General features: G+C 45.0%; 2 protein-coding genes and 1 long non-coding RNA gene across 7 annotated transcripts in view; 1 reads left to right on the top strand and 2 right to left on the bottom strand.

Annotated features, from left to right (window-relative positions):
* AP2B1 (adaptor related protein complex 2 subunit beta 1) overlaps window positions 1–19,906 on the bottom strand; it is a 120,306-nt gene extending 100,400 nt beyond the window's left edge. The window contains exons 1-2 of one of the 5 annotated variants that reach the window (XM_084748727.1): window positions 19,496–19,906; window positions 6,634–6,693 (exon numbers count right to left, since the gene is read on the bottom strand). In XM_084748727.1, coding sequence (XP_084604853.1) covers window positions 6,634–6,670 — 37 coding nt within the window. In that variant the 5' untranslated portion in view covers window positions 6,671–6,693; window positions 19,496–19,906. Of the gene's footprint in view, window positions 1–6,633; window positions 6,694–13,226; window positions 13,316–13,406; window positions 13,573–16,151; window positions 16,289–19,495 lie in introns of those variants that run through there. The other 4 variants (XM_084748725.1, XM_084748724.1, XM_084748728.1 and 1 more) reach the window with 4 other exon arrangements.
* PEX12 (peroxisomal biogenesis factor 12) lies at window positions 16,778–19,917 on the top strand. Its single transcript, XM_084748730.1, has 3 exons — window positions 16,778–16,911; window positions 17,169–17,722; window positions 18,544–19,917. The coding sequence occupies exons 1-3, from the start codon at window positions 16,786–16,788 to the stop codon at window positions 18,941–18,943; spliced, it is 1,080 nt and encodes a 359-aa protein (XP_084604856.1). The 5' UTR covers window positions 16,778–16,785; the 3' UTR covers window positions 18,944–19,917.
* Window positions 19,918–20,758: 841 nt separating this feature from the next.
* Window positions 20,759–24,560, bottom strand: LOC311578696. The gene is made up of 2 exons (XR_014772934.1): window positions 24,146–24,560; window positions 20,759–20,870 (listed from the first exon to the last, which is right to left on the bottom strand). It is a non-coding gene; the product is annotated as an uncharacterized lncRNA (long non-coding RNA).
* Window positions 24,561–26,805: the final 2,245 nt, after the last annotated feature.

Genomic DNA, 26,805 nt, shown 5'->3' with positions numbered 1-26,805 from the left:
CAGAGAAACCCTGCCTCGGAAAAGAAAAAAAAACCAACCAAGCAAACAAACAAACAAACAAATGCATTGCAGACCTTTCTTTAAAAAGCATAAGAGCAAGAAAAAGTCAGCTTCACTACAACAGAATTAACAACAGTATCTGAGAAGTGATCTCACGGCAGAAATTTTAAGGGCCTAAAAAGAAAATAAATGTAAGATAAGAAACTAGTTTAGAAATCAGTGTTTACAGCTGGGCGTGGTGGCGCACGCCTTTAATTCCAGCACTCAGGAGGCAGAGGCAGGTGGATCTCTGTGAGTTCAAGGCCAGCCTGGTCTCCCAAGTGAGTCCAGGACAGCCAAAAAAAAGAAAAAGAAATCAGTGTTTACAAGTTAAAGAGATACAACTTTACAGATAAATTTGACTCAAAGATCAGTTTACTAATTACAAAATTAGGCTTAGCATCCCCCTACTGCTCTCAAAGTTTATTTATTTTGTGTTTATATTTTTGCCTATATGTATGTCTATGCACCACATGCATGCCTGGCATCTTCAGAAGGCAGAAGAGGGTGCTGGGTGTCCTCAAACTGGAATTATGGACGTGGTGAGCCATTATGTGCGTGCTGGGCACTAAGCCTAGGTCCTCTCAAGAAGCAAGTGCCCTTAGCTGCTCAGCCATAACTCCAAGGCCCTAGCACCCACTGCCTCGCTCCTTCCCACAGCCACATGTAGGTTACAGCTGTCTGTAACTATAGTTCCAGCAACCTTGATGCCCTCTGTCCTCTGCAGGCACCAGGCACACAGATATCCACGCAGAGAAACACTCATACACATAAAATGGTATTTTTTTAAAGAACAGGTTTTGGGAGTTGGTTCTCTCCTTCCACCTTGTTCAGACAGTCCTGCTGTTTCTGCTACTGTGCTGGGTACCTGTTACTGTGCTGGGTACCCTGCTGCTGTGCTGGGTACCCTGCTGCTGTGCTGAGTACCCTGCTGCTGTGCTGAGTACCCTGCTGCTGTGCTGGGTACCCTGCTGCTGTGCTGGGTACCCTGCTGCTGTGCTGGGTACCCTGCTGCTGTGCTGGGTACCCTGCTGCTGTGCTGGGTACCCTGCTGCTGTGCTGGGTACATGCTGCTGTGCTGGGTACCCTGCTGCTGTGCTGGGTACCCTGCTGCTGTGCTGGGCACCCTGCTGCTGTGCTGGGCACCCTGCTGCTGTGCTGGGTACCCTGCTGCTGTGCTGGGCACCCTGCTGCTGTGCTGGGCACCCTGCTGCTGTGCTGGGTACCTGCTACTGTGCTGGGTACCCTGCTGCTGTGCTGGGTACATGCTGCTGTGCTGGGTACCCTGCTGCTGTGCTGGGTACCCTGCTGCTGTGCTGAGTACCATGCTGCTGTGCTGGGTACATGCTGCTGTGCTGGGTACCTGTTGCTGTGCTGGGTACCCTGCTGCTGTGCTGGGTACCTGTTGCTGTGCTGGGTACCTGTTGCTGTGCTGGGTACCCTGCTGCTGTGCTGGGTACCTGCATGACTCTCCTGTCTCCATCTCCCATTCTCATAGACATAAGGGCAGCACTAACTGGATTCAGTGGATTATTAAAAAAGATTAAAGACCATGAAGTTGAGAGGGAGGGGACATGTCGGGGAGAATTAGAGATGAGGAGGGCGCTGGATATAAACAAGATACACTATAGATGTATGAAATTCTCAATAAATGTATACAGGTGGGTGAGATGGCTAAATGGTTAAAGATGCTTCAGAACCTTCATGGTGGAGAGAACCAACTGCTGAAAGTTGTCATCTGACTTCCACATGTGCTATGACACGCCACAAACTAAATATAAAATAAATATTTTAAAAATCACTGCCCTAGTGAGCACTTTTGTAAGTTAGTGGGCATTAAAGTCTCAGCCTCAATCAATTCAATGAAAGTCAAGAAGGCTCAGCATGGTAGCACATGTCTGCAATCCCAGCACTCGGGAGACAAAGGCAGGGAGATTTCCATAAGTTCATAGTCAGACTGGTCTACTTAGCAAGTTCCAGGCCAGGCAGGGCTTCATGAGATGCTGTCGGGGGGTGGGGGGTAAGGGGGGGGAATGGAGGGAATGGGGGGGGAAAGGTGTTGGGGGAGGGAGCAAGAAAAATGGAGGTTAAAATGATACGAACTAGGGTCATTTCTAAAGGCCCAATTTTGAATGACTACTCAAGAGGTATCAATCAAAGACTGTCACCACTATTTTAAGGCCCATCTCTAGCCTCATCTGCCTTTAGAACACAGGGGACAAAAGGAAACAGCAATGGTCCTCGTTGGACAAAGGAGAGAGCAAAGGCTAGCTGGGCTAGCCCACACCACCATGCTCATGCTTACTCCCCTCTCTTCCTTCTGTGGATGCCCCACCTCTTGTGGTTGCTTGTTTTGTTGCCAATAGAGCCGTGCTAGGTAACCCTGGCTAGCCTAGAATGTCCAATGTAGACTAAACAGGCCTCTTAACTCATAGGCAACCCTGCCTCTGCTTGCCCAGTGCTGGATCACAGGTGTGTACCACTTTGCTCATCTTTTCCATCTTGACTTTTCTTTTCAAGCTTGACTACAATATTGCCTCCTGTCCACCACCTTCCAGACTATTCTCAATGCTCATTTTACCTATACGTCATCCACCAGTCTGCACACTATATAATCTCCCTGAAGCCCCTGACAGAAAGTATATCGACAAGAGACATAAAATGGAGCACAAAAAAAGAAAAAGCTTCTTTCATCAATACCCGTCCCCAACAGGCAAGCAAAATGTTCTAAAAATCTATTCCATTTAATTGACAACTACAAAAATAACACTGGCGGAAAGGCCAGGACCTTTAAAGAGTTACTCTCTTCTTTACTGAGCAGTGCTTTGACAAATGTGGCTCTCAGGGGTCCCATCATTTACTCCTGGACCAGTGAAGGGCAAACAGCAGGGATTCAGGGTCTGCACTGTGAGCAGCAGCAGGAGCTGCAGGATGGAAACAGCATGTAACGGAGCCTATTCCAGAGCCAAGCACACATTTAAAGGATCTGCTCCAGAGGCGGTTCTGGTGGGCGTTACAGGAAGCAAAGGGAACATGGTCTATCCATTTTTGAAGAACATGATATTATCTAGCAGTGATTCAGTTTCTATGTCTCAAATTTTATAAATGTCATTTGCACCCTTTACAGGAAAAGCTTTATGAAATAGGTGTTTTAAAAACCTTAAAAAAAAAAAGCCAGGTGTAGTGGTGCACGCCTTTAACCCCAGCACTCAGGAGGCAAAGGCAGGCAAATCTCTGAGTTTGAGGCCAGCCTGGTCTATATTTGAAGTTCCAAACAACCACCACCCTTCTATGTCATTACAGACAATATGCTGGTCAAAAAGTAAATACATATGCAAATGACTGGATAGTTAGCTGAAACAATAACAAGGAGTTAATGGCTCTCTTTACTCTCTCTCTCTCTCTCTCTCTCTCTCTCTCTCTCTCTCTCTCTCTCTCTCTCTGTGTGTGTGTGTGTGTGTGTGTGTGTGTGTGTGTGTTTCTCTTTCACCTTTACATGAGCCGTGGAGATCAGACTCAGGTTGCCAGGCTTACTCAGCAAGTACCTTTACTGGATGAGTCACTTTAGTGGCCCTGTTTGACTTCTGCGACAGGATCTCGCCGGCAGCCTGATCTAGCCTCATAAGCATCCTGCCTCGGCCTCCTAAGTGTAGAGATTCTAGGCATACGTCACCAGGACCAGCAGGCTAATGGTTTGTGTGAGGCAAAAATAATAAATACAGAGAAGAAACTGGATGGATCTAAAGCCAGGTACTAGGAGAGCCAAAGTACCTAGCATGCATCACATTTTTATTTTGGTTTTTCGAGACAGGGTTTCTCAGCGTAGCCTCGGCTGGGCTGGACTCACTTTGTAGACCAGGCTGGCCTCGAACTCACAGTGATCCGCCTGCCTCTGCCTCCTGAGTGCTGGGATTACAGGTGTGCGCCACCACGCCCGGCATGCACCACATTTTATTATCCAACCCTACTCCTTCCACTGGCCAAATCTGTCAAGCACTGTTAGCAGTAAGTAAAAATGGCCACACATTAAAAAAAAAAATGTAGATTTTTTTAAAAAACCTCAATATTCAGCCTAGCATGGTGATGTATGTTTGTAATTCCAGCACTTGAGAGGATGTCAGGAGAGTGAATTCTAGGCTATCTTGGAATATGTCACAAGATCTAGGACAACCTGGCTAATTAGTGGTAAGACTCTATCTCGACATTAAATACTACAGATTAGATAGAAAAGATCCGAGTAAGGACTGGAGAGGTGGCTCAGAGGTTAGAAGCACTGGCTGCTCTTCCAGAGGACCTGAATGTGATTCCTCTACTGACATGGCAGCTCATGATCAGCTGAAACGCCATTTCCGGGGGAACCTGATGTTCTCTTCAGGCCTCCATAGGCACCAGGCATGCAAGTGGTGCACAGACACACGGCAGGTAAAATACCCATACACAGTAAATAAAATGTTAATAAAGATTACTCTAACATCAACCATGAACCTTCTATGTACTTGTAAATACCAAACACATTCATTCTCTCTTTCTCTAAAAATAAAATCAATCTTCAAACTATATTTATCTCCCAGTTAAAATTTTGTCATATTTGTTTATAATTCTCTATACAGAGATTACTTTTTTCTTACACCACTTAAAGTTACAAACATCATGCCTCTTTAGCCTTGAATAAATAACCTGTGTTTTTTAAAAACAAGGAACTTTTCTTAATTATTTTAATATTAAGATATTAATATTAAATTATCAATATACCACCACCATCTAATCTAAACAAATCTTGTTCAATGCTCCCATGTATTCCCAGCTCTGGGGCAGCATGCAGCTTAAGAATAGGCATTATATTTATTGTCATTATCTGTTTAGTCATTAATTTGTCTATTTTCATGATCATATTTTGTTTTAAGGCATGGTCTTACTATGTATCCCTGGCTGGCCTAAATTCACAGCAATACACCTGCCTCTGCCTCCTCAGTGCTGGGTTATAAGATGTTTTAAGTATAGGGTCATTAACATTAGCACTTCCAGTTTGCCATGGGTTTTCTGCATTGCAATAAGGTTATGAAATTTTTAAAGCAAACTTCATAGAACACATGAAAAGGCAAGCAGTGTTTCTTTGACCAGCTGTTGGTGATATTAACATGACTATGTAGTTAAGGTTCTAAGTACCATTGTTGTTGTTGTTGCTTTTTGGATTGTGTGTGTGCAGGTGTGTGTGTGTGTGTGTGTGTGTGCAGGTGTGTGCGGGGTGTGTGTGTGTGTGTGTGTGTGTGTGTGTGTGTGTGTGTGTGTGTGTATGTGTTTGCCTGGTACCAACAGAGATCAGAAGAGGACCCCAGATTCTCTGGAACCAGAGTTATAAATAGTTGTGAGCTAACTCTGCACAAATAAGTGCTCTTAAGTACCAGGCCATCTCCTAGGCCCCTGAATGTCAAATATTGACACTAAACAACTCATATTTTTATCACTGTAGTTAGTAATTTGTGGAAAGACAGTCTGAAGCCCAATCAATACCCTGTTCCTCATCAAACTACCTACTTTCTAATTTTAGCATCATGTGACTCTTACTTAAACTATTATTTATACTAAATACAGTCACATATGTATTGATTATATTTGATGGGTTATAAAAATCCATTATTTTGATCACTTTTTGGCAGTGGAGCCCTAAAGGTGTGGGGGCCCTTCCTTTCCCATCGTTTTCTGAGCATTTCCTTACTTAGAAGACACTCACCTGCAACTTGACACAGCCTTAGAATCAGTATTTGCCCAAAGAGTTCTGCTTGCTTTCAGTAAAAGATGTTATTTATTTTCGGTTTTTCTAGATAAGGTCTCTCTTTGTAGCCCTGCCTCTGCCTCCAACTGCTGGGATAAAAGGCATGTGCCACCACTGCCCAGCTGAAAAATGTTATTTACAAACTGAGATTGAGTCCTAGGAACCCTCTGCACTACTCTGAGTTAGTGAAAATTGGGGTACGTAGTCATTAACTCCACTCGTGTTAATGACTTCACCTGAGATGCAGGACAAGACACTGAGAAAGAAGAGTAATAAACACCACAGAAGTTGGTGCTGGGCCCAGGCCTTTCAGCAAACATAAGACCTGTTGAATGCAAAGGCACAGGGTTCTGATCCCAAGAAACAGAGCAAGCTCAGCTGGCCGCTTAGTATGCTGAGGACAGTGACACCAATCTAGCTCTAGAAATGAACCATCTGGAAACAATTTGGGAAGTTAGATTTTTTTCCCAAAAGAATCCTTAGTTCATAAGCCCACATGTGTGTAAAGACCTCAGTACTGTATTACTCACCACAAATGGGACTAAGGTAATAAAGTCAAGAGCTAGAGGTGTAGCTCAATGGCCAGCGCCCGCCTAGCAGGTGCCGGACCTAGCCTAGGTTAGGTCCCCAGTCCTGGAAAGCAGGCATGTAAAATCCCCAACATTTTAATAACGTATTCAAATACAATTATTTGTAGAAGCATCAGATTCCCAATGAGACCGCAAACACATATGTTAAAACGTCAGAACACTGTACTTGGGGAATCTCACCCAGCAACTGAACACAACGATTTGAAGATCTGACAAGGCTCTCCCACTTACCCTTCTTATTGGTTGTGAAGTACTTGGAGTCAGTCATGATTCTGGATCTTCAGCGTGTACCTATGGCGAGAGGAATGGATACTGTTACCCAAACTGCATGCCAAGGCATCTGACTAATTTTAAGAACATATAAATTTAAGATTTCTAAGCCAGGCATGGTGGCGCACGCCTTTAATCCCAGCACTCGGGAGGCAGAGGCAGGCGGATCGCTGTGAGTTCGAGACCAGCCTGGTCTACAAAGTGAGTCTAGGACAGCCAAGGCTACACAGAGAAATCCTGTCTCAAAAAAAAAAAAAAATTTAAGATTTCTGCTTTTTAACAAAGTGAGTAGTTGCTTCCTCATACCACCACCATTTGTGGTCCAAGCAGCACAGGAAATAAGAACTGCAACTTGGCTGAACAGTGGTGGCGCACACCTTTAATCCCAGCACTTGAAGGCAGAGGTAGGTAGATCTCAGAGTTCAAGGCCAGCCTGGTCTACAAAACAGGTTCCAGGACAGCCAGGGCTACATAAAGAAACCCTGTCTTGAAAAACAAAACAAAATTAAACTTAAAAAAAAAAAAAACCAACAACAACAAAACTGTGCCAGGCATGGTGGCGCACGCCTTCGATCCCAGCACTCAGGAGGCAGAGGCAGGCAGATCACTGTGAGTTCGAGGCCAGCCTGGTCTACAAAGTGAGTCTGGGACGTCCAAGGCTACACAGAGAAACCCTGTCTCGAAAAAAACAAAACAACAACAAAAAACCCAAAAACAAATAAAACAAGACAAAAAACTGCAACTTGCCTCAAGGAACTTCAAGGAAAAAAGTGAGATGGACAAATGGAATGGGGTGATAATCTGAACCCCTTATGGCTCGGTGGCCTCCAAGGACAAGCTTGATTGTAAATACATCTTAGTCACTCCCTCAAACATTTAAAACAAAGACTTAGTTTGAAAGGTTTCTCCATAACTTTCTAATCAGAAAGACTGGGTCACTTCCCTGCCTTAGTATGGAGTCGCTCAAAGCATGTACTTCAAGCAGCTAAAGGTGGAACTGCTCCGCCAAACTATTAAATATTGCTTGCAAAAAGGCTCTCAGAAAAACAAGACGCCTGCCTTACTCCCAGCACCGGGAGTAGAGGCAGGCAGACCTGCTTCTTCATCGACAGTGAGTTCGGGATGAATCTGGAGTGCATAAGACCCTGTCTCAAAAACCAAAAGGAAAGAAATGAAAGAGCTAGGAACCATGAACACTACGTAGAATACAGAAATTGTTTTGGTGTTTGTCGCATAGAGGATCGCATTAATGTTTTCGTGTCTTTGCAGGAAAAATTCAGAGAAGGCTACAATCCATCCATTCACAGAATAAATTTTAAAAAAATGAGGGAACTTTTTTTGTTTTGACGTTTCTTTTATCATCCACTTACGTGTGTGTGTGTGTGTGTGTGTGTGTGTGTGTGTGTGTGTGTGTGTGTGTGTACACCTGTGTGTGCTCCTGTCTGTACCCAAGAAGACCAAGAGAATGAGCTGGATTCTTGAAGCTGGAGTTTCGGATGGCTGTGAGCCCTGGGGATTGAACTGGGTTAAGACCACCAAGTGTTCTTAACCACTATGATTTTTTTTTTTCGAACATCACATAAAGTTTTAAAATATATCTTTAACATTTAATATGTATTAATAGAAGGCTAAATTTATTCTTGAATTTATCATATGAAATTATAATTTTATCATGACTTGTAATCACTGTGCTTTTTGAGACAGCATCTCCCTGTATAGCCCTGGCTGGCCTGGGACTCAATGTAAAAGAGATTGGCCTTGAATTTGCAAAGGTCTTCTTCTCCTGCCTCTGTCCAGAGTGCTGGCTTTATAAACACATCACCACACACAGTTCAGTCTTGTTTGTTTGTTTGTTTGTTTTTTCGAGACAGGGCTTCTCTGTGTAGCCTTGGCTGTCCTGAACTCGCCCTGTAGACCAGGCTGGCCTCGAAATCACAGCGATCCACCTGCCTCTGCCTCCTGAGTGCTGGGATTAAAGACGTGGCCACCATGCCCAGCAGTTCTTTTTTATTTTTTCAAAGACAGATTTCCTGTGGCCCAGCGTGGTCTTAAAGTTGCTATGTAGCTGAAGATGACTTTTAATCCCCCTTCCCCAGCCTCTAGCTCCCAGGTGCTGGGACTGCAGGTGTGTAACACCACATCTGGCTAGGAACTCTTCACTTAGGTGGAGTTCAAGGCCAGCTTGGTCTACATAATGAATTCCAAGCAAGCCAGGGCTACATAGTAAGATCCTGCTTCAAAGCACAACAAAACTTTTAAAGACTTGTAATATAAATCTTAAGTTATCTGTAAGTTGGCATATACAAACAGGCAAGCTGACATACAGAAACAATGACTAGGATCTGACAGGAGTGCTAACAGCTACCTCTCAAAACCATTACTGTTTGTACAGCATGTTGTTGTACCTTTTAAAACCTCGTGGAATCATCAAACCTTCGAACCTAAGATTTTAAAACAAATATTTGCTTGGAAGTTTTTCACCCAGTTACTTCGGAAAAGCGCACAAAAGCATTCTGTTTTCTAAAGCTCTCACAGCTACCTTCTACACACATACAAAAAAAATTTTTTTTTCTTTTGAGATAGGTAAGGTCTTCACTGTCTAGTCCTGGCAGACTTGAAACCTGCTATAATGACCAGGCTGGCTTCTTACTCGTGTGATCCTCCTGTTTCTGCTTCATTAGTGCTGCAATTGCATGCGCCACATACCCAGGTAACATGAAATACTCTTGTCAGCCACCTTAAGGCATGTCTTCATTAGCAGCCTACACATTTCATGATTTGTATGGTTTGATTCCCAGCATCCAACATAGAAACTCCAGTCCCTGGGGATGTGACGCCCTCTTCTGGCCTCCTTGGCCGGAGGCACACACATGATACACTGATATATACACAGGTATAACACCCACAAAATAAAATAATAATAGTACAAAGAAGCCTGCAACATAGATCCTAAACCAAGAATCTCTGCTCTAACAAAAAGAGATAAAGAGATAGAACCAGCTCCTTGGGAGGCTAAGGCAGGTGTGGAAACTAATGAGACTTTGTCTCAAAAATAAACTAAGGCTGGAGATGGCTCAGCAGTTCAGAGAGCTGGCTGTTCTTCCAGAAGACCAGACTTAGCATGCACCTGGCAACTCAACTCTTAACCATCTATAACTCCAGTTCCAGGGGGCCAGATACCCTCTTCTGAGGCCACTGAATACACAGGTGATACACAGACCTACAAGCAGTCAAAATAACCATACACAAAAGAAAAGTAATAAAAAGGGCTCAGTGGTAGAAGGCGTGCTTAGTATACAGGAAACCCTGTGCTCAATCCCCAGTGCCATTTTGGAGCAGGGATAGAGTTCGATGGTAGAGTGCTTACCTAACAGGTATAAGACCCCCCCCCCCCCAATCATCAGAAGGAAGAAAAAAAGAAAGAAAAAAAAAAAAAGCAAAAAACATAAGCAGGTAAATGTATCACTCACTTAATTGGACACCATGGTAAACAATTGTGATGAAATAATCTGCATCATACAGGCAAAGAAACATGGTATCAAGTCTATCCTTGACTTAAGGAAGGAAAAAAAAACCCTCCAAGGAAAAATGAAAATAGAGGGGCTGGAGAGATGGCTCAGAGGTTAAGAACACTGGCTGCTCTTCCAGAGGTCCTAGGTTCAATTCCCAGCAACCACATGGTGGCTCACAACCATCTAGAGTGAGATCTGGTGCCCTCTTCTGGTGTTCAGAACATATTAAAAAAAGAAAACAGCCAGCACTTGGGAGGAAGAGGCAGGCAGATTGCTGTGAGTTTGAGGTCAGCCTGGTCTACAAAGTGACTCTAGGACAGCCAAGGCTCTCTAAACAAAAGCAAACCAGTAAAGAGAAAGGCGTGGGGGTGGACTGGATCCAACACTTGTATGAATATTAAGTACTTAATTAAAAATAAGACATGTAGTGGCAGAACCTTCATGTCACTGTGACTTGCTTTCTTTCTTTCTTTTCTTTTCTTTTTTCTTTTTCTGGTTTTTCAAGACAGGGTCTCTCTGTGTAGCCTTGGCTGTCCTGGACTCCCTTTGTAGACCAGGCTGGCCCCAAACTCACAGCGATCTGCCTGCCTCTGCCTCCCGACTGCTGGGATTATAGGTGTGTGCCACCCTGCCCAGCTCAAATACCTATTTTTAAATAAAATACTCCCAAACACTTGCCAGACAGACCCAGCCAAATTCTCCAAATACAGGGTGTGAAAACTGATGCCTATCAGAAGGCACGGAAAGACAGCCAGAAAAAAGCTGGAGAAAACACAACTTGCCTGGTGCTTCAGAACTCAAAACCCTATTGGGGTAATTTTTTTGGTTTTCGGGAAATCCCTAGAAATAAGCAAGCCACAATGGAATGTGAACTCACTCAATCTAATACAACATGAAACCTGAAGAGTCACTGACTGCCTGTCTTAAGGCATGGCCTAGGGACACTGTTAGAAAACAAAACAGCCACCAGGCAAAGCACATAATCACTTGCATTTTGTCCTGACCCACGGTGTGACTTCACTGCCTTTCACAGGCCTCCCTGTACAAGGTTATATATCTAGATTAATATAACCTAGTTTCTGCCAAATATAGGTTGTCAGCGGCCTCTCTCTCCTTCCATCCTTCCCTTCCTCCAATTCCCCAACAGAGAAACTCGACAGCCAAAGATTAATAGGCTGGGTAGAATAAGGTCAGAAAAAAAATTTAATAATGTCTTAATTCCAACTTGTTCTCTGGGAAACAGCAGCTAACATTAGCATTGGCAAGGCCACCAGGCCCTTCTTCGCACATAAAGTCAGTAACCATCCAAAATTCAGTAAAACGTAAACGGAAGAGTCATTCCAGCAGCATCACCAGGATGAAAGGTGTCAAGACCATTTCTGGCCAAATGTTAGCAACACAAGGACAACAGCAGCTTCAGATTAATTAGCGTATCAGAAATAAAACATTTAAAAGCTAAATTCACCTCCAGTTTCTATTTAAATAGCTACAAGTTAATTCATCAATATAGCATGAAGAAAGAAGCCCAACAGTTTTACACCCAACTGTTCTGAAATGCCAAGAAATCTTGGGGCACTGAAGCCTAGAAGGAAAGGAAGAAAACGGGGGTGACGTCCTCTGAACAACCCTTGTCTAACTTGGTTCAAACTTGTGCAAGACTAAAATAAAGAGCCGGGCAGTGATGGCGCAGGCCTTTAATCCCAGCACATGGGAGGCAGAGGCAGAGGCAGGCAAATCTCTGTGAGTTCGAGGCCAGCCTGGTCTACAAAGTGATTTTAGGACAGTCAAGGTTACACAGAGAAACCCTGTCTCAAAAAACTAAAAGAGAGGGGGGTGGGGGTGGGAAGACGGGGAGACAGACAGAGAGACGGAGAAGGGGGCAGAGACGGAGACTGACTAAAATAATGACCTTTTACAGAAGAAAAGATTGTAAGGGAAGTTCTTTGAGTCTTAATTCATCAGAATGTTTGCTTTATATTAAACTTTATCGTCCAATTTTAGGGAGGCGGTTTGCAGAACAGGATCCCCTTTATTTCTCATGGAGTTTGCCCTGCAAGATACCTGCGAGCGGTTCTCATTTCACACCTCACTTAGTCATCACTGGAGCCTGTTACCAGTTAGCTGCACCTACTTCACCCGCTTTCTATTATTACTTTTGTAAGTGCGCCCTAAGGCTAAGCAGTAGAGCTACCAAAGGAGAGCAATTAAAGATTAAAATTGTTCCCTTACTGAAAGCACCTTCCTTCTTAGTGCCTTCCTGAGCTTATTGTGGTGCGGTCTTTGTCTTTTAAAGCACAGTGGTTGCAAAAGTGTTTGACCATTAAAATACACCCGCCAGCCCGCCCCCCCACCCCCGCCGCCCTCTTTAAAAAAAAAAATCAACGAATCATCAACGACACGTTCACGCCGCTTCATAATCAAACAGCCTGTTTAACAAGAGCCTTCGAAGAGGACTAAACAGAGGGCTCCTAAGAAACCTATGCAATGCATCCACGAATTCAAAGAATAAGGAAAGAGCAGGAAATTCCAGTTTTTTTCCCCTTCTAGTATGATTTTACAGCCTTGCCCGAACTAGACTACTCCTTATAACCTCGGGGAAGAAAAACAAAATTCCAGGCCAAAATTCCCTTTCATTGGCTTCCCCCTCTCCCACAGGGAGTCAGTTATGCACGTTTCTCCTTCGTTCCTCGAAGCACATTAAGTCCCCTTTTCTCTCTACCCACCTCCCCAGGTCTAAACCTAGAGATCTGGTCAGTTTTCACCAGGTAAGGAGAGATGCCTCTACACCCCCAATACGGGCGATAAAGAGAGGCTTCGATGACCAGAAGATCGTCGGGGGAATCCTTTCTCCCTTGGCTTGCTGGATGGATGGACACGGGCTTCTCAATGAGCAGATGCCAAATGGCAAAGCTGGGTGGTTCTCCCTCGGCCTCTAGCGGCCACACCCCTGGCCTCAGCGCTCCCCCAAACCAGTCTTCGAAACATGCTTCGTCCCAAGCCCCCAACTACCGCCTGCTACACCCAAGCGCAGCCCCAACCCACCACGGAGGTGGCACTTTCTCCAAGCTTTTCCCTCAAACGGTCACACCCGAGGACTCCCTCCATCCTCAACCGTCACGCTCCTAGGATCTCCTTTCCTCCCGAGCCAACGACCCGGCTTGGGGTTCCCCCATCCCGAGTCAGTCAGGGACACACCCCAAAAGCCAGCCGCCTTGAACTCACCGGAGGCAAGGGCGGGGTGGCGGGGTGGCGGCGGCAGCCGGAGAGCACAGCCGGGGTGGTGGTGTAATGGTTTCCTGCCCGTCACGATTCTCTCTAGATCTAAGCCACTGCGCAAAACCCAATTTGCCAGGGACAAAGATGGTGGGCCGGAAGCTTTGGCGTAAGAGAATCTCGCCGCGTGACGTCATCCGGGTGCGCGGGAGAGCCAAACAGCCAAGCTCTATCTTTGTCTCTCAGGCGACGGGAAGGGGGAAGCTTTTAGGCGCCTCCGTCGCTCCCACCACACCCCCGCGCCATTAGTCTTGCTGGGGCTCAAGTGGTCTAAGGGAGCTTAAACACCTAGCGCATACGAACTCCCTTCGGAAACTAAACTGGTACTACAGGTGTTTGGCTACCACGTCCAGCGGCAAAAAGAAAAAAACTGACAGTTTGTGTAGCTCAGGCTGGCCTGGAACTGGACCCCCTCTTGCTTCTGCCTCCAAAATGTCTTTAATTTTTCTATCTTCTGTCCAGGCTTTCTCTTACTCTACTATTGAACAAATATTTACCAAGGTCTACTATATCTCTGGAAGTGATAGATATTATAATTTTTTTTTCTTTTTCTCTTTGTATGTGCACTGGTGTTTTGCCTTAATGAATGCCTATGAGAGGGTGTTGAATCCTCTGGAACTGGAGTTACAGACAGCAGTTTGCTGCCGTGTGGGTGCTGGGAATTGGACCGCTGGACCATGTGTCCAGACCCCAGATTTGTAACTTAAAAAAAATTCATGGCATCTGGGTGTCGTTGCCCACGCCTTTAATCTCAGCACTCTGGTGGCAGAGGCAGGTAGATCTCTTAAGAGTTCGAGGACAGCCTGTTCTACAAAGTGAGTTCCAGGACAGCCAGGATTACACAGAGAAACCCTGTCTCAGAAAACAAACAAACAAACAACCTCATGACAACTTAAACCCTATACAATCACATTATTTACTAAGCATTTATTATGTAATTTCCTATGTAGTTTATATTTTATAGTTAAGATCTCCAAACCTGATGGTCAGGCTTAGCCTTTAATGCCTTCTAAAATAAATCGTGTGTCTTCTATTAAGCCACACATGAGGGTGAGGTTTTTTTTTTAATGTATTGATTATTTGGTGACTAAAAAGTAGTACATTTACCAAAGTAAAATGAAAACTGACGCTTTTTCCTTCCAGGATTGGAGGTGGACCCTATGGCTTTACACATGTTGGGAAATACTCTACCACTGAGTTATATCCCCAACCACGACATATTAACTCTTCCTTTTCTCATGTAATAGTTTTCTTTTTAAAGCATAACTTCATGGGTCCATTAATCAAAGTGTCTTAAATGAGATTCTGAGCCAACATTGCTCAAGTTAAAAAAAATTTTTTTTCTCCTCCTTTTCTCTTCTCCCCTTTTCAAGATACAGCCTCACTGCCATATAGCCCAATGTCTCAGGTGTTGGGACTACATGTCTGCATGTCCTTCCTACCTATGAGAATTTGATTCATAGGCACAATGACAACTTGACATGCATTCATTGTAACAGGTTACTTGGATACATTTCTGCTAACTTTATTTAATTTTTAATTTTATTTTTGGTTTTTCAAGACAGGGTTTCTCTTGTGTAGCTTGGCTGTCCTAGACTCACTTTGTAGAGCAGCTGGCCTCTGCCTCCCAAGTGCTGAGATTAAAGGCATGTGCCACCACCGCCTGACCTGTTTTTTTGTTTTGTTTTGGTTTTTGTTTTGTTTTAGTACCTCTGCAGGCACTAGGCATGCATATGGCACACACACACACATGCAGACACCGAACATCTTTTTGTTGTTGTTAATTAAGAGCCACTAGTTAGCATATTTACCAGATGTTTTATGTAGTCCGTTAGTCCTTAAAACTCAAGACTGGGTATGAAAGCCAATTTGGGGGCCAGCCAAAGATAAGTGCACAAGAACCTTTCTTAGACTAAAACAAATATTTTTTAAAAAACTTTTTATAAATTAAACAACTGTACTTTCTGACAACTATTTTAGTAAAGTATAAATTACATTTTAGAGCTATAAAGCTAACTTCTAAAATTGAAACAACTAAACCTGATCCGTTTTAAAGGTTCTCATTATACAAACCAGTTGCCTCCTTTTACACCCTAACATCCTCTACAGCAGTGAACAATACCTTGTATATTTATAGCAGTTTATAGCAGGAATTGGAGTTGCCAAGAAGGTAAACTCATCCAAATTCTATGACCTCTATCCGAAACCCAAACCAAGCAAAGTATACAATTTGGACTTTGCAAACCATTTGACAGATTTTGTATACAAACCAAAGGTACCTAAGTCTATCAGGATCCCTAATACGACGTATCTACTGAGCCGAAGGGCAGAAACCAATTTCATCTAGCAGAACGTGCCTACAATTATAACTTAACTGTACACATGGAACACAAGCTACAATACTGTATGAAAAGTAATCGTCCTAAGTTCTGGTGGACAGGTAGAATATTTTTCCTTTTGGTAAAACTTTCTCATAACCGACCACATAATCAAAGCTAAAGCTTCTGTCTCTCCAACTTCTCCTCGGGCCGAATTTGAGCACACGTGCGCAGGAAGGACCTGCCCGTCTTTTCTCCCTGGCTTGATCTCCCGTGGGACAGGTGCCAGGCAGGGGCCCTAGCTCGGCACAAAGGGTCGAATATGGGTCTCCACCAAAGCTTCGCGCAGAGATAGCCGGGTACAGAATCCACCCACCACACTAGCCCGTTGCCTGGTTAAAGTCAGAGGGGCGGAAGCGGAAATCCAGGTTGGTCATAGAGTTCCGGAGTTCCGGCTCAGGGCCGCATTCGGTGCTAGAGAGCCTATCTTCCGCCCGCCTTGCGGAGGTCCTCGGAGCTTCTGTTTCCGGGTGCGCCTTCTGTCACAAAGCCCAGACCTCCCTTCGTTAGTGTCGTCACGGGGTCCCCTGCGCCGCACCCGAGGTCAGCAAGCAAGGACGGGACGGGCGCTTCCCAGCCAGCGGCCGGAGTTGGGGCCTCGGAGCTCCGAGACTGCAGCTCGAGCGACACGTTCCTTTGGCCCACACCTGTCTCCGAGTCACCCTCTACCCTGTGAGGTGCATCATTTGACAAGTCATTCCCCAGTCCCCATATTTCACGTCCCCACCTTTGGAGTTCACAGTCCTTTACTTTGAGACTCCCTCCCCTCCACCTCCATAACAATTTTTTTTTTTTTACCCCGGTTGACTTTTCACTGGTGTAGAATTAAATTTGGAGTTTCGGGTGCCGTGCAGGTTTAAAAACTCCGCAGCCGTTTGACACAAACAAACCAGGTTCATGCTCAGTAGAGTGTTTGTGGGAGAAGTGAATCCCAGTACACACGGGACGCTATGGCTGAGCACGGGGCTCACATCACAACTGCTTCCGTGGCGGACGACCAGCCCTCCATCTTTGAGGTGGTAGCACAGGACAGTTTAATGACAGCTGTGAGACCCGCTCTTCAGCATGTGGTCAAGGTAAGGTGTTTCTCCAAAAGGTTTCAGGGAACGACTGGATAAAACTCCAAACATTTTATTAGTAACCATAAATTTGCAATGATCGACCTGTGCCATTCATCCGGCTGTGCCCTGTACTCAATTCCTAGGCCCTCGAGGGGCTTTAGGCTACATTCCAGAAGCGTGTTGTTTATGCCATGTGTGTTGAACTTAGAAGGAAAATGTTAATGCAAGTACATACTGATGACTTATTTTTTAAAATGTGGTTTTTGCTTCAGGTTCTTGCGGAATCAAACCCTGCGCACTACGGCTTCTTTTGGAGGTGGTTTGATGAAGTCTTCACTCTGCTCGACTTTCTGCTCCAGCAGCATTATCTTTCCAGAACTAGCGCCTCGTTTTCTGAACACTTTTATGGCCTCAAGCGGATTGTAGCAGGGAGCTCAAAGCAGCTCCAGAGACCAGCCAGTGCTGGCCTTCCCAAGAAGCACTTCTGGAAGTCCACCCTGTTCCTTGTTCTTCTTCCCTACCTGAGAGTGAAGCTGGAGAAGGTGGCCTCCAGCTTGAGAGAGGAGGACGAATACTCTATTCACCCCCCTTCTTCTCGCTGGAAGCGGTTCTGCAGGGCCTTCCTGGCGGCCTACCCGTTTGTTAACATGGCCTGGGAGGGCTGGTTTCTCACACAGCAACTTCTCTACATCCTGGGAAGAGCCGAGCATCACTCTCCGCTGCTGAAGCTGGCTGGGGTTCGGCTGGGCCGACTGACGGCTCAGGATGTACAAGCTATAGAACACAGACTGGCTGAAACCGGTGCCATGCAGGAGCCCACCAGAAGGTAAGCCCTTAACATTTTCTCAAAACCCTTTCATTAAATGCATGGCTTCATATAATCGTTAGGGAAACCAACAGCCAGAAGATAGCAGAGTCAAGATTCAAGACCGAGCACTACAATTCTAAAGACTTCTTCTTCTTTTTTTTTTTTTTTTAGAGATTTCTTTATTATGTATACAATATTCTGCCTGCAAGCCAGAAGAGGACACCAGATCTCATTATAGATGGTTGTGAGCCACCATGTGGTTGCTGGGAATTGAACTCATGACCTTTGGAAGAGCAGACAGTGCTCTTAACCTCCAAGCCATCTCTCCAGCCCCCTCTAAAGCCTTCTTATCCAAGATGCCACACCATCTCTAGCTAGTACTTTTTCTCCCACAAGTTCAAACATGTATGTGTCTCGGTGCTGCTAAGTTACTTTTTAACTGAACTACTTCTTTTTCTGGGTGGCTATCCTCCATTTAAAAATTCTCTAAAAATCAAATACTTCATGCTTTTCTCAAATCAAAACCTCATCTTCGGTTGTTGAAAACAGTTTTGGGGGCGAGGGAGATGGCACATGTGAATGGCGTGTGCTGCTCTCCCATAGGACCAGAGGTCCCCAGCACCCATATTTGGCAGCTCACAACTGCCTGTGCACATACAGACAAGCAGACACTAACATTTTAGACAACACCAGAACACCAGAATTGAGGCGTCCACCTAGCACGAGGGGTTAGAATGAGTGCCCTGTTTACAGCTGGGTGAACTGCACCCAGACAAGTCACTCTGTGACCTCACACAAGTGAACCATTTCTTCTGCCCCTTGTTCTCTTTTCCCAACAGCATTGGCGAGAAGGTAAAGCTAGCTCTGAAGAAAGCTGTGGGCGGTGTTGCCTTATCCCTCTCCACGGGCCTCTCTGTGGGCGTCTTCTTCCTGCAGTTCCTTGACTGGTGGTACTCTACTGAGAACCAAGAGACCATCAAATCACTGACTGCCCTGCCTACTCCACCGCCACCCGTACACCTAGACTACAACTCAGACTCTCCCCTGTTACCCAAAATGAAGACGGTGTGCCCCCTGTGCCGTAAAACTCGGGTCAATGATACAGTTCTTGCCACCTCCGGCTATGTGTTCTGTTACCGCTGTGTGTTTAATTATGTGAGGAGCCACCAAGCCTGTCCCATCACAGGGTATCCAACGGAAGTCCAGCATCTAATTAAACTCTACTCTCCTGAGAACTGAAAGAGATTAGCACGTTATCTCACAGCTCAAGACTGCTGCAGCATGGCAGACAACACTGATACTCCCCTGATTCATAACTCCATTAACTGTCAGTAACTATATGGATCCCCACCTTTTGGGTTGCTCTCTACCAAGCTGGTTAAGCAGGAGAGTTGGGATCACAGGTGGTGTGAGGGCCAGTGTGGAAGTGCATTACGGGAAACCACCTTCTTAAGAGCACGGTTTTAAGTTGGATGTGGTAGTTAACAGCACTTAGGAGATTGGAAGCAGGATTTTGGGTTCAAGGCCAGCTTAGGCTACCATAGAGAGACAGGCAAAAAAGTAAAACTAAAGCGAGAGCCTGATTAAAAGGGATAAAATCAAGCAGGAAAACCCAGGTTAGACCTTATAAAGCAAGCGCTTTCAGAAGCAGGCCTTCTCTTTAGAAACCATTTCTCTACCTGTGAAGTAAAGATTTATCAGACTGCATACACTATGAAACATGGACTTCCTCTTTATAGAAATACTTAAGAATGCTTTAGGGAAAAGCCCCGGCCATATACCCTGACTTACTAACATCCAGTAGTTTATCAGCCTTTCAAGATTCCTTTACGAACCATGCTGGTCTGTCTTGGGAAACAGGTTAAAGAAAAGTAGAGTTTGTCTATAGGGAGGAGTCTGGACATTTCAGTATGAATGAAAGCTAACAAGCAATGGTGAGATGCAGTCAAATCCCTATCTAATGTCTACCTAATAATGCCTATCTAATGAATACTTAATGAGGAGCAAAAGCTCTGTTTGCTCTTAGGAGTTTTCTCAATTGGCAGTTTGCTCAATTGACATGAATCATCCCCGGTATTATGAAAGTTTCTATGAAACATTTAAGTAAATGTTAACAATACATGATTCTGAGAAAGAATTGTTCCATGCTGTCATGATTATGTGGAAACTCAAAAGATTACTTCAGGAGTTTAAATAAATTTTCATTCAGATCATCTTTGACTTCTTGAAATATTTCTGCATTGACTGAAGTTTTTCTTTTTAAAAAGACAAATCCAACAATTAGAACAAAAGTCCTGTCCTAACAACAAGAATACCACCTTGTATGAAATAACATTTACCAGAAATATAACAGTTCGATTGTTTATTTAAGAAAATCCATGACACTGGTTGGACAAGCTGTTGAAGAAATGGCTTTTGAAAAATCCTTAATGCAGGAGGAATGAAAATAACTTGTAAGTGCCTGACATAACACTGTGACTCATGCTGGCAACTGAGTGCGTTTTATACTCTGGCACCAAAAAGATGATATAACCTTACTAAGTTTTGCTTTGCTTTTGGTTTTTTGAGACAGGGTCTCTCTGTGTAGCCTTCACTGTCCTGGAGTCGCTTTCTAGACCAGGCTGGCCTTGAAACTCACAGTGATCCACCTGCCTCTGCCTCCCGAGTGCTGGGATTAAAGGCATGTACCACCACACCTGGCTAACTTTACTAAATTTTAAAACGAATAATCCATCCTGTGGATTGAAAAATGCTAAAGCTTACATGTATCAGAAGACTACTATACGGTCATTTATAAGCTCTTGTAAAACCTTCCCAAAGCAAAGGTCTAACGGGCGTGGTGGTGGCGCACGCCTTTAATCCCAGCACTTGGGAGACAGAGGCAGGTGGATCGCTGTGAGTTAAGAGGCCAGCCTGGTCTACAAAGCGAGTCCAGGACAGCCAAGGCTACACAGAGAGACCCTGGGGGGAGTTGGGGGGGGGGGGACACCTGACCAAAAAAAAAAACAAAACCAAACAATAATAAAGACAAAGGTCTTACCTAAACAAAAACCATAGTAACTAAACACTTTTAATACAGTAATAAGTCAATAAAGAATTGATTCCAATTCAGGGCAAAAATGATGACTCCTCCATGAAGTTTTCGACCCTGATTTCTCACCTGGACCTACGAAGGAAAACACAAAAGTATCAGTAATTCAAAGGCTGCAAAAGACATACTCTTACACCTCAGCCCATATCCACATAGGTTCAATCACACCTGCGTGCTAAGACAAGCAGAGTCAGCTCAGAGAGAAGATTAAGGGATCATGCCCTGGTCAAAGCCGGCACTGGAGCAGGGCAATACCAGGTCAGGCTCTACTTCACTCATCATCGCGTCGTCCCATTTCACCTCCCTGCATTACCTATTTTCATATCCAAAAAAATCTAGGCTTACAGACCAAGAAAATCTGCTTTTTCAATGTTTTAATTTTGAATTTTCAATAAATACTATGTGGTAATTGCTATACAAAAATAAAAACGTAAACGACTTTTGATTGTAGGTAGGGGGCTTTTTTTGTTTTCACAAGACATCACTCAAAAAAAAAAAAAGTTTACAGCCAGGCATGCCTTTAATCTCAGCACTTGGTAAGCAGAGGCTGTTGGATCTCTGAATTTGAGGTCAACATAGTGAGTTCCAGGACAACCTCAAAGCTACAGAGCAAGACCGTGTCGTGTCTCATAAAATATTTTTGTTGTCTGGAGAGATGGCTCAGCGGTAAGAGCACTGTCTGCCCTTCCAGAGGTCCTGAGTTCAATTCCCAGCAACCACATGGTGGCTCACAACCATCTATAATGAGATCTGGTGCCCTCTTCTCACCTGCACATCTACAAGCAGACAGAACACTGTATACATAATAAATAAGTCTTAAACTTTAAAAAAAATTTTTTCTTGTTGGGGCTGGAGAGATGGCTCAATGGTTAAGAGCACTGACTGCTCTTCCAGAGGTCATGAGTTCAATTCCCAGCAACCACATGGTGGCTCACAACCATCCACAATGAGATCTGGGGCCCTCTTCTGGCATGCAGTACATGCAGGCAGAATACTGTATACATAATAAATAAATAAATATTTAAAAATTTAAAAAAATAGCTTTAGAAATATTTTTGTTGTTATTTAATGAGTCAAATCTCCATTTATTTTGACAAAAGCTTAAAGATGTCTGCTAAGAGACATACAGCCTAATTTAAAGTAGTAGTTATAGAAAAGATTTTCTACAAGTTATAAATCATTTAACATAGAATTCAACTGCTAACAAAGATTAAAATGTCAGGTACAGTGAGTGACGTGTGCTTGCAGCCCATGCTACTCCAGAGAGGGAGACACGAGGCTGCTTGAGACAGGTTAAAAAGTACAGTGAACAAATAAAACCATACAACATAAAACTTTTCTATCAGGATCTTCTAGTTTCAGTCCAAAACTCTGAGAGGCAAGCATCTGCTAAAGCTGTACAGCAATCAGTAACGGAATTAGGAAGAGAACTGAGGTCTGAACGGCAGGTTTATGTCTTTCCACCTCTAACTTCTCAACTCCCACACTTACAGGAGAAACCATCCGCGTGCAGTGAATAGAACTGGCAGCTCTTGCAGAGGACCAATAACTGACTTTACAGCTCATCTGTTTAACAACAATGTGATCCAGTTGGTCCCCTGCCTCTGGTTTCCCTGGGCTCCAACCCATAAACCCGGTAACCTTAAACCTATGAAAACGTGATTCAGTCAGGACAAGCATCCAATTACTCCCAGGAAATAAAATCCAAGCCAGGTATAGTGGTGGATACACACTTGGAATCCTACGGCTTTGGGAGGCTGAGGCACAAAGTTCCTGAGTTTTGAGACCATCATGGGCTATACAGACCATCTTAAAAACAAAATAAAGGGACTGGAGAGATGGCTCAGAGGTTAAGAGCACTGTCTGCCCTTCCAGAGGTCCTGAGTTCAATTCCCAGCAACCACATGGTGCTCACAACCATCTATAATGATTCTGGTGCCCTCTTCTGGCCCGCGGACACACAGGCAGGCAGAACACTGTGTGTGTAATAAATAAATTAATCTTTAAAAATAAAATAAGGGCTGGAGAAATGGCTCAGAGGTTAAGAGCAGTGACTGCTTTTCCAGAGAACCCAGGTTCAATTCCCAGCACCCACAGGGCAGCTCACAACTCTCTGACTACAAGATCTGACACCCTCACACATACATGCAGGGAAAACACCAATGCATATAAAATTAAAAATAAATAAGTTTTTATTTTATTTTATTTTTTATTTTATTATTATTATTTTTTTTTGTTTTTGTTTTTTTGTTTTTTTGGTTTTTCAAGACAGGGTTTCTCTGTGTTAGCCTTGGCTGTCCTGGACTCACTTTGTAGACCAGGCTGGCCTCAAACTCACAGCGATCCGCCTGCCTCTGCCTCCCGAGTGCTGGGATTAAAGGCGTGCGCCACCACGCCCGGCAATAAATTTTTAAAAAGAAAATACTTTAAAAATTAAAACAAAATCCAAAATAGCCCCAATGTATCCTTATCTAATTAATAACAAAACCTAACGAATCTTTAAAATATTTTTTTATTTGTGTTTTGTTTTTTTCGAGACAGGGTTTCTCTGTGTAGCCTTGGCTGTCCTAAACTCACTTTGTAGACCAGGCTGGCCTTGAACTCACAGCCATCCGCCTGCTTCTGCCTCCCGAGTGCTGCGTGCACCACCACGCCCGGCAAAACCTACTGAATCTTACAATCTTACAGACCACCCACCCCAAACTATTTCCAAGTTCTCAAATCTACCATTTTACCTTGTGCCCACCACCCCTGCCTGCCCTTCAGTTCTACCTCTCCAGTTTGTGACCTTCCACACTGCCACTTTTTGCATGAGGCCTTATCCCAATTAATTTCAAAAGAAGGCTCTGCCCTTTCTCTGAATTACGGAAGCAAAGTCTGTGGAGCCAATTCCACATAAGGATGCAGATAGTCATGGTAGCTGAACCCAAGCCCCTGCCGTGCCCAGCAGGTACTTTTTCCTAGTTCTCTGCCTCTGTACACTCCACCTGAAGCTCTTTCCCCTCCCTTGTCTCAATGGGAGAGAGCCTGGGTATTTGGGGGGTGGGGGGCTGGGATATACTTTTGGAGCTACTCTAATGTCACTCTTTCTGTAAATGGCCTTAACTACCTTAGCCAGGCTCCTCTGACCTCCACAGCGTTCTCTTCCATCACAGGCCAATGCGCCAGTTCACCGGTATTTCCCCCAACGCTCCCACCAGCCTCATCTCGCTGAGCTCCTAAAGAACCGAGGCAGAGTGTTAACAGCCCGGAACATAGGGGCTTAACAAATGACCTCAGTAAGTAGCCATTCCCACTGAGCCCTACGGTCCTCGATTAGAAAGGCATCGGCGCAATTTATGCCAGCTTACCTCTAACTTGTCACGCGGGTAGGGACATCCCCAGGCATCTCCAAGCTGTCATTCCCCTATCCTCTTAACTCGTGGCGCTCTGCACAGATTCATTTGTAGGCCAGCGAGGGGTTTGCCCATAGTAGATTCTCAAAGCAAAAAGAGATCAAGTCCAAAGCCCACAAACTTAGAGAGACTGAAGCCATCCTTGGAGGGGAAAGAGCACTGAGGCCGGAGTCGGGGCTTGAATCGGCACCCAGCCTGGACTCCTCATTCCGCAGTCTTGCACTCGCACAATCAGGATGCACCTCCGGCCGGCGGAGGACAAACGAACGGAGCACTAGGGCACTGCGCCCGTGACACACAGCCTTCCCGCGCCCTCTCCCCTCCACCACGGCCGGCCAGTATCCCACAGTCCCGCGCGCGCCAGAGAGCCAATCCCGCGGCAGCCAGACCGTCACGCGGGCAACGGGAAGGCGGGGCTGGCGTGCAGCCAATCGGAGGGCGAGGAGAAAGCCAGGGGGTGGAGCTGGCGTTATGGAGGAATCTGCTTCCCCGGGGCTTCTTGGCTCCCGGGTCTGTGCTCCCCGAGTTAGACCTGTGGTTTTTTCTGTACAGAAAGCGATGCTCTTTTTCTTCTTCCTACAGTTCTCTGTTCATGAGACTCCGGGCATTGTTAAGCATAGTGATTTTACCCTTTCCTCGATACAGAGTGGGGAGAGGAGACGAGAGAGACCACTATCTAGAACACTTTAAGAGACTCATCTTTAAAAAAACATTTATCATGATTATACACGTGTATTTTGCCTGCATGTATGTCTGTGCACCGTGTCAGTACAGATCCCTCAGAGATCGGAAGCAGGTGTCATCGCCTGGGACTGGAGTTACAGATGGTTGTGAGGTGCCGCGTGGGTGCTGGTAATCAAACCTTAGTCTTGGACATTTCAAATAAGGTGCCCTGAGGGAAAAAGCGCAGCTAATATCAAATTGGTAAGACCAGCACGATTTCCTGGGAGAGGAGGCATTTCATCTAGGTCTGGAAGAGCCTTAAAAATTAGGAGGTATTCACACACACACACACACACACACACACACACGTGTGGTGGTGCACACCTATAATCCCAGTTACTCTTGGGGCTGAGGCAGGAGGATATCTGAGTTTGAGGCCACGCTAGTCTACATAGGGAGGTACCACAACTATAGAGAGAGAAGGGGCGGGGGGGGGGGGGGGGCCGGCGGGGAGAAGGAGATTCTGAGAGAATTATTTAAGCTCATGATGAATTAGCTAAGAAATCTACCAAAATTTGGGCAAGCTAAAAATCACAGTTGTCTGGGTGCTTCTTAAAATTCTGTGAGCTTTTAATAAAGACCTGTTAATACAGATGTCATTCAGCATTTAAAAAAGTAAACAGAAACCAGATGGCGGCGGCAGCGGTGCACGCCTATAATCCCAGCACCCTGGGGGCAGTGGGATTCCTCCCTAGTTTCGGGTCTCCCCTCTGCCAAAATCATGGGTCCAGAAGTTTCAAACCTACACCTAAAAAGAATTTTCTCCCTAACCTACTTAACTTTTGAGGCCTAAACCTCACAGACTACTCCAGCTGGGCTTGCAGTTTCCGGGCTGCACATGGTCTCGCAGATCCTGGACAGCAACAAAACAAAACAGCTGGCTCTCTCTTGACTTCCTCAACCCAGCCCCCTCGCATTCTCTTAGGCTCCCCACAGATGCCTTTGCCCCCAAGTCAGCAGAAAGTAGCCATTTTCGAACACGTCGGCCTTATTTCTGCCTTGCCACTACTTCCTAGTTACTCACTTTTTAAAAATAAACTAAAGCTGCGCGTGGTGGCGCACGCCTTTCATCCCAGCATTGAGGAGACAGAGGCAGGTGGATCGTTAGGAGTTCTAAGGCCATCTTGGTCTACAAAATGAGTACAGGACAGCCAAGGCTAACACAAGGAGACCCTGTCTCAAATAAATGAATGAATAAATAAATAAATAAATAAACAAAACAAAACTAAATTAAAAGGGAGGAATGTAATATTATGTCCTCCCATAAGCCCGCTTCTAGGTTGCATAGCAACCTCTGTGTCAGACAGACTTCAGCTGCTCACCAGCTATAAAGAACCTGTTGTCACTGTGTGTGTGTGTGTGTGCGCGCGCGCGCGCGCGCGCGCGCACGCACGCGTGCGTGCGTTTAAACACGCTCATGCCCCCACCCCTGCCTCAGTTTCTCTCCCCCTCCTGTGTCTGGGGTGGCCCCATCTCTCCCTCACTTCTACTCTCTCCCGGGTTCTCCTGGTTGCTCTCCCACTGGCTATTTCTCTCTCGTCTATCTCAGTCTCCACCTACACACAATAAACCTCTTTGTACCAGATCTGTTGGGCGGCCTCTATATTTTTATTTTTAGGTTTTTCGAGACAGGGTTTCTCTGTGTAACAGCCCTGGCTGTCCTAGACTCACTTTGTAGACCAGACTGACCTTGAACTCAGAGAGGTCTACCTGCATCTGTCTCCTGAGTGCTAGGATTAAAGGAATTGTGCCTCCACTGCCAGCCGTGGCTTCTATAATTATATATTATAACATTCTGGATACTCGGAGTAGTGAAAGACTGAATATTTCCGAGGCCACGTAATTAAGTAATCAGAGCAATATTTAAGGAAACAGTGTCCAGCTGTGTTTCA

This window comes from Acomys minous (genome assembly GCF_964271855.1).
Source record: "Acomys minous genome assembly, chromosome: 12".
Lineage (NCBI taxonomy): Eukaryota > Metazoa > Chordata > Mammalia > Rodentia > Muridae > Acomys > Acomys minous.
Note: the sequence above shows the minus strand (reverse complement) of the source record. Positions and strands in the feature narration are given on the sequence as shown.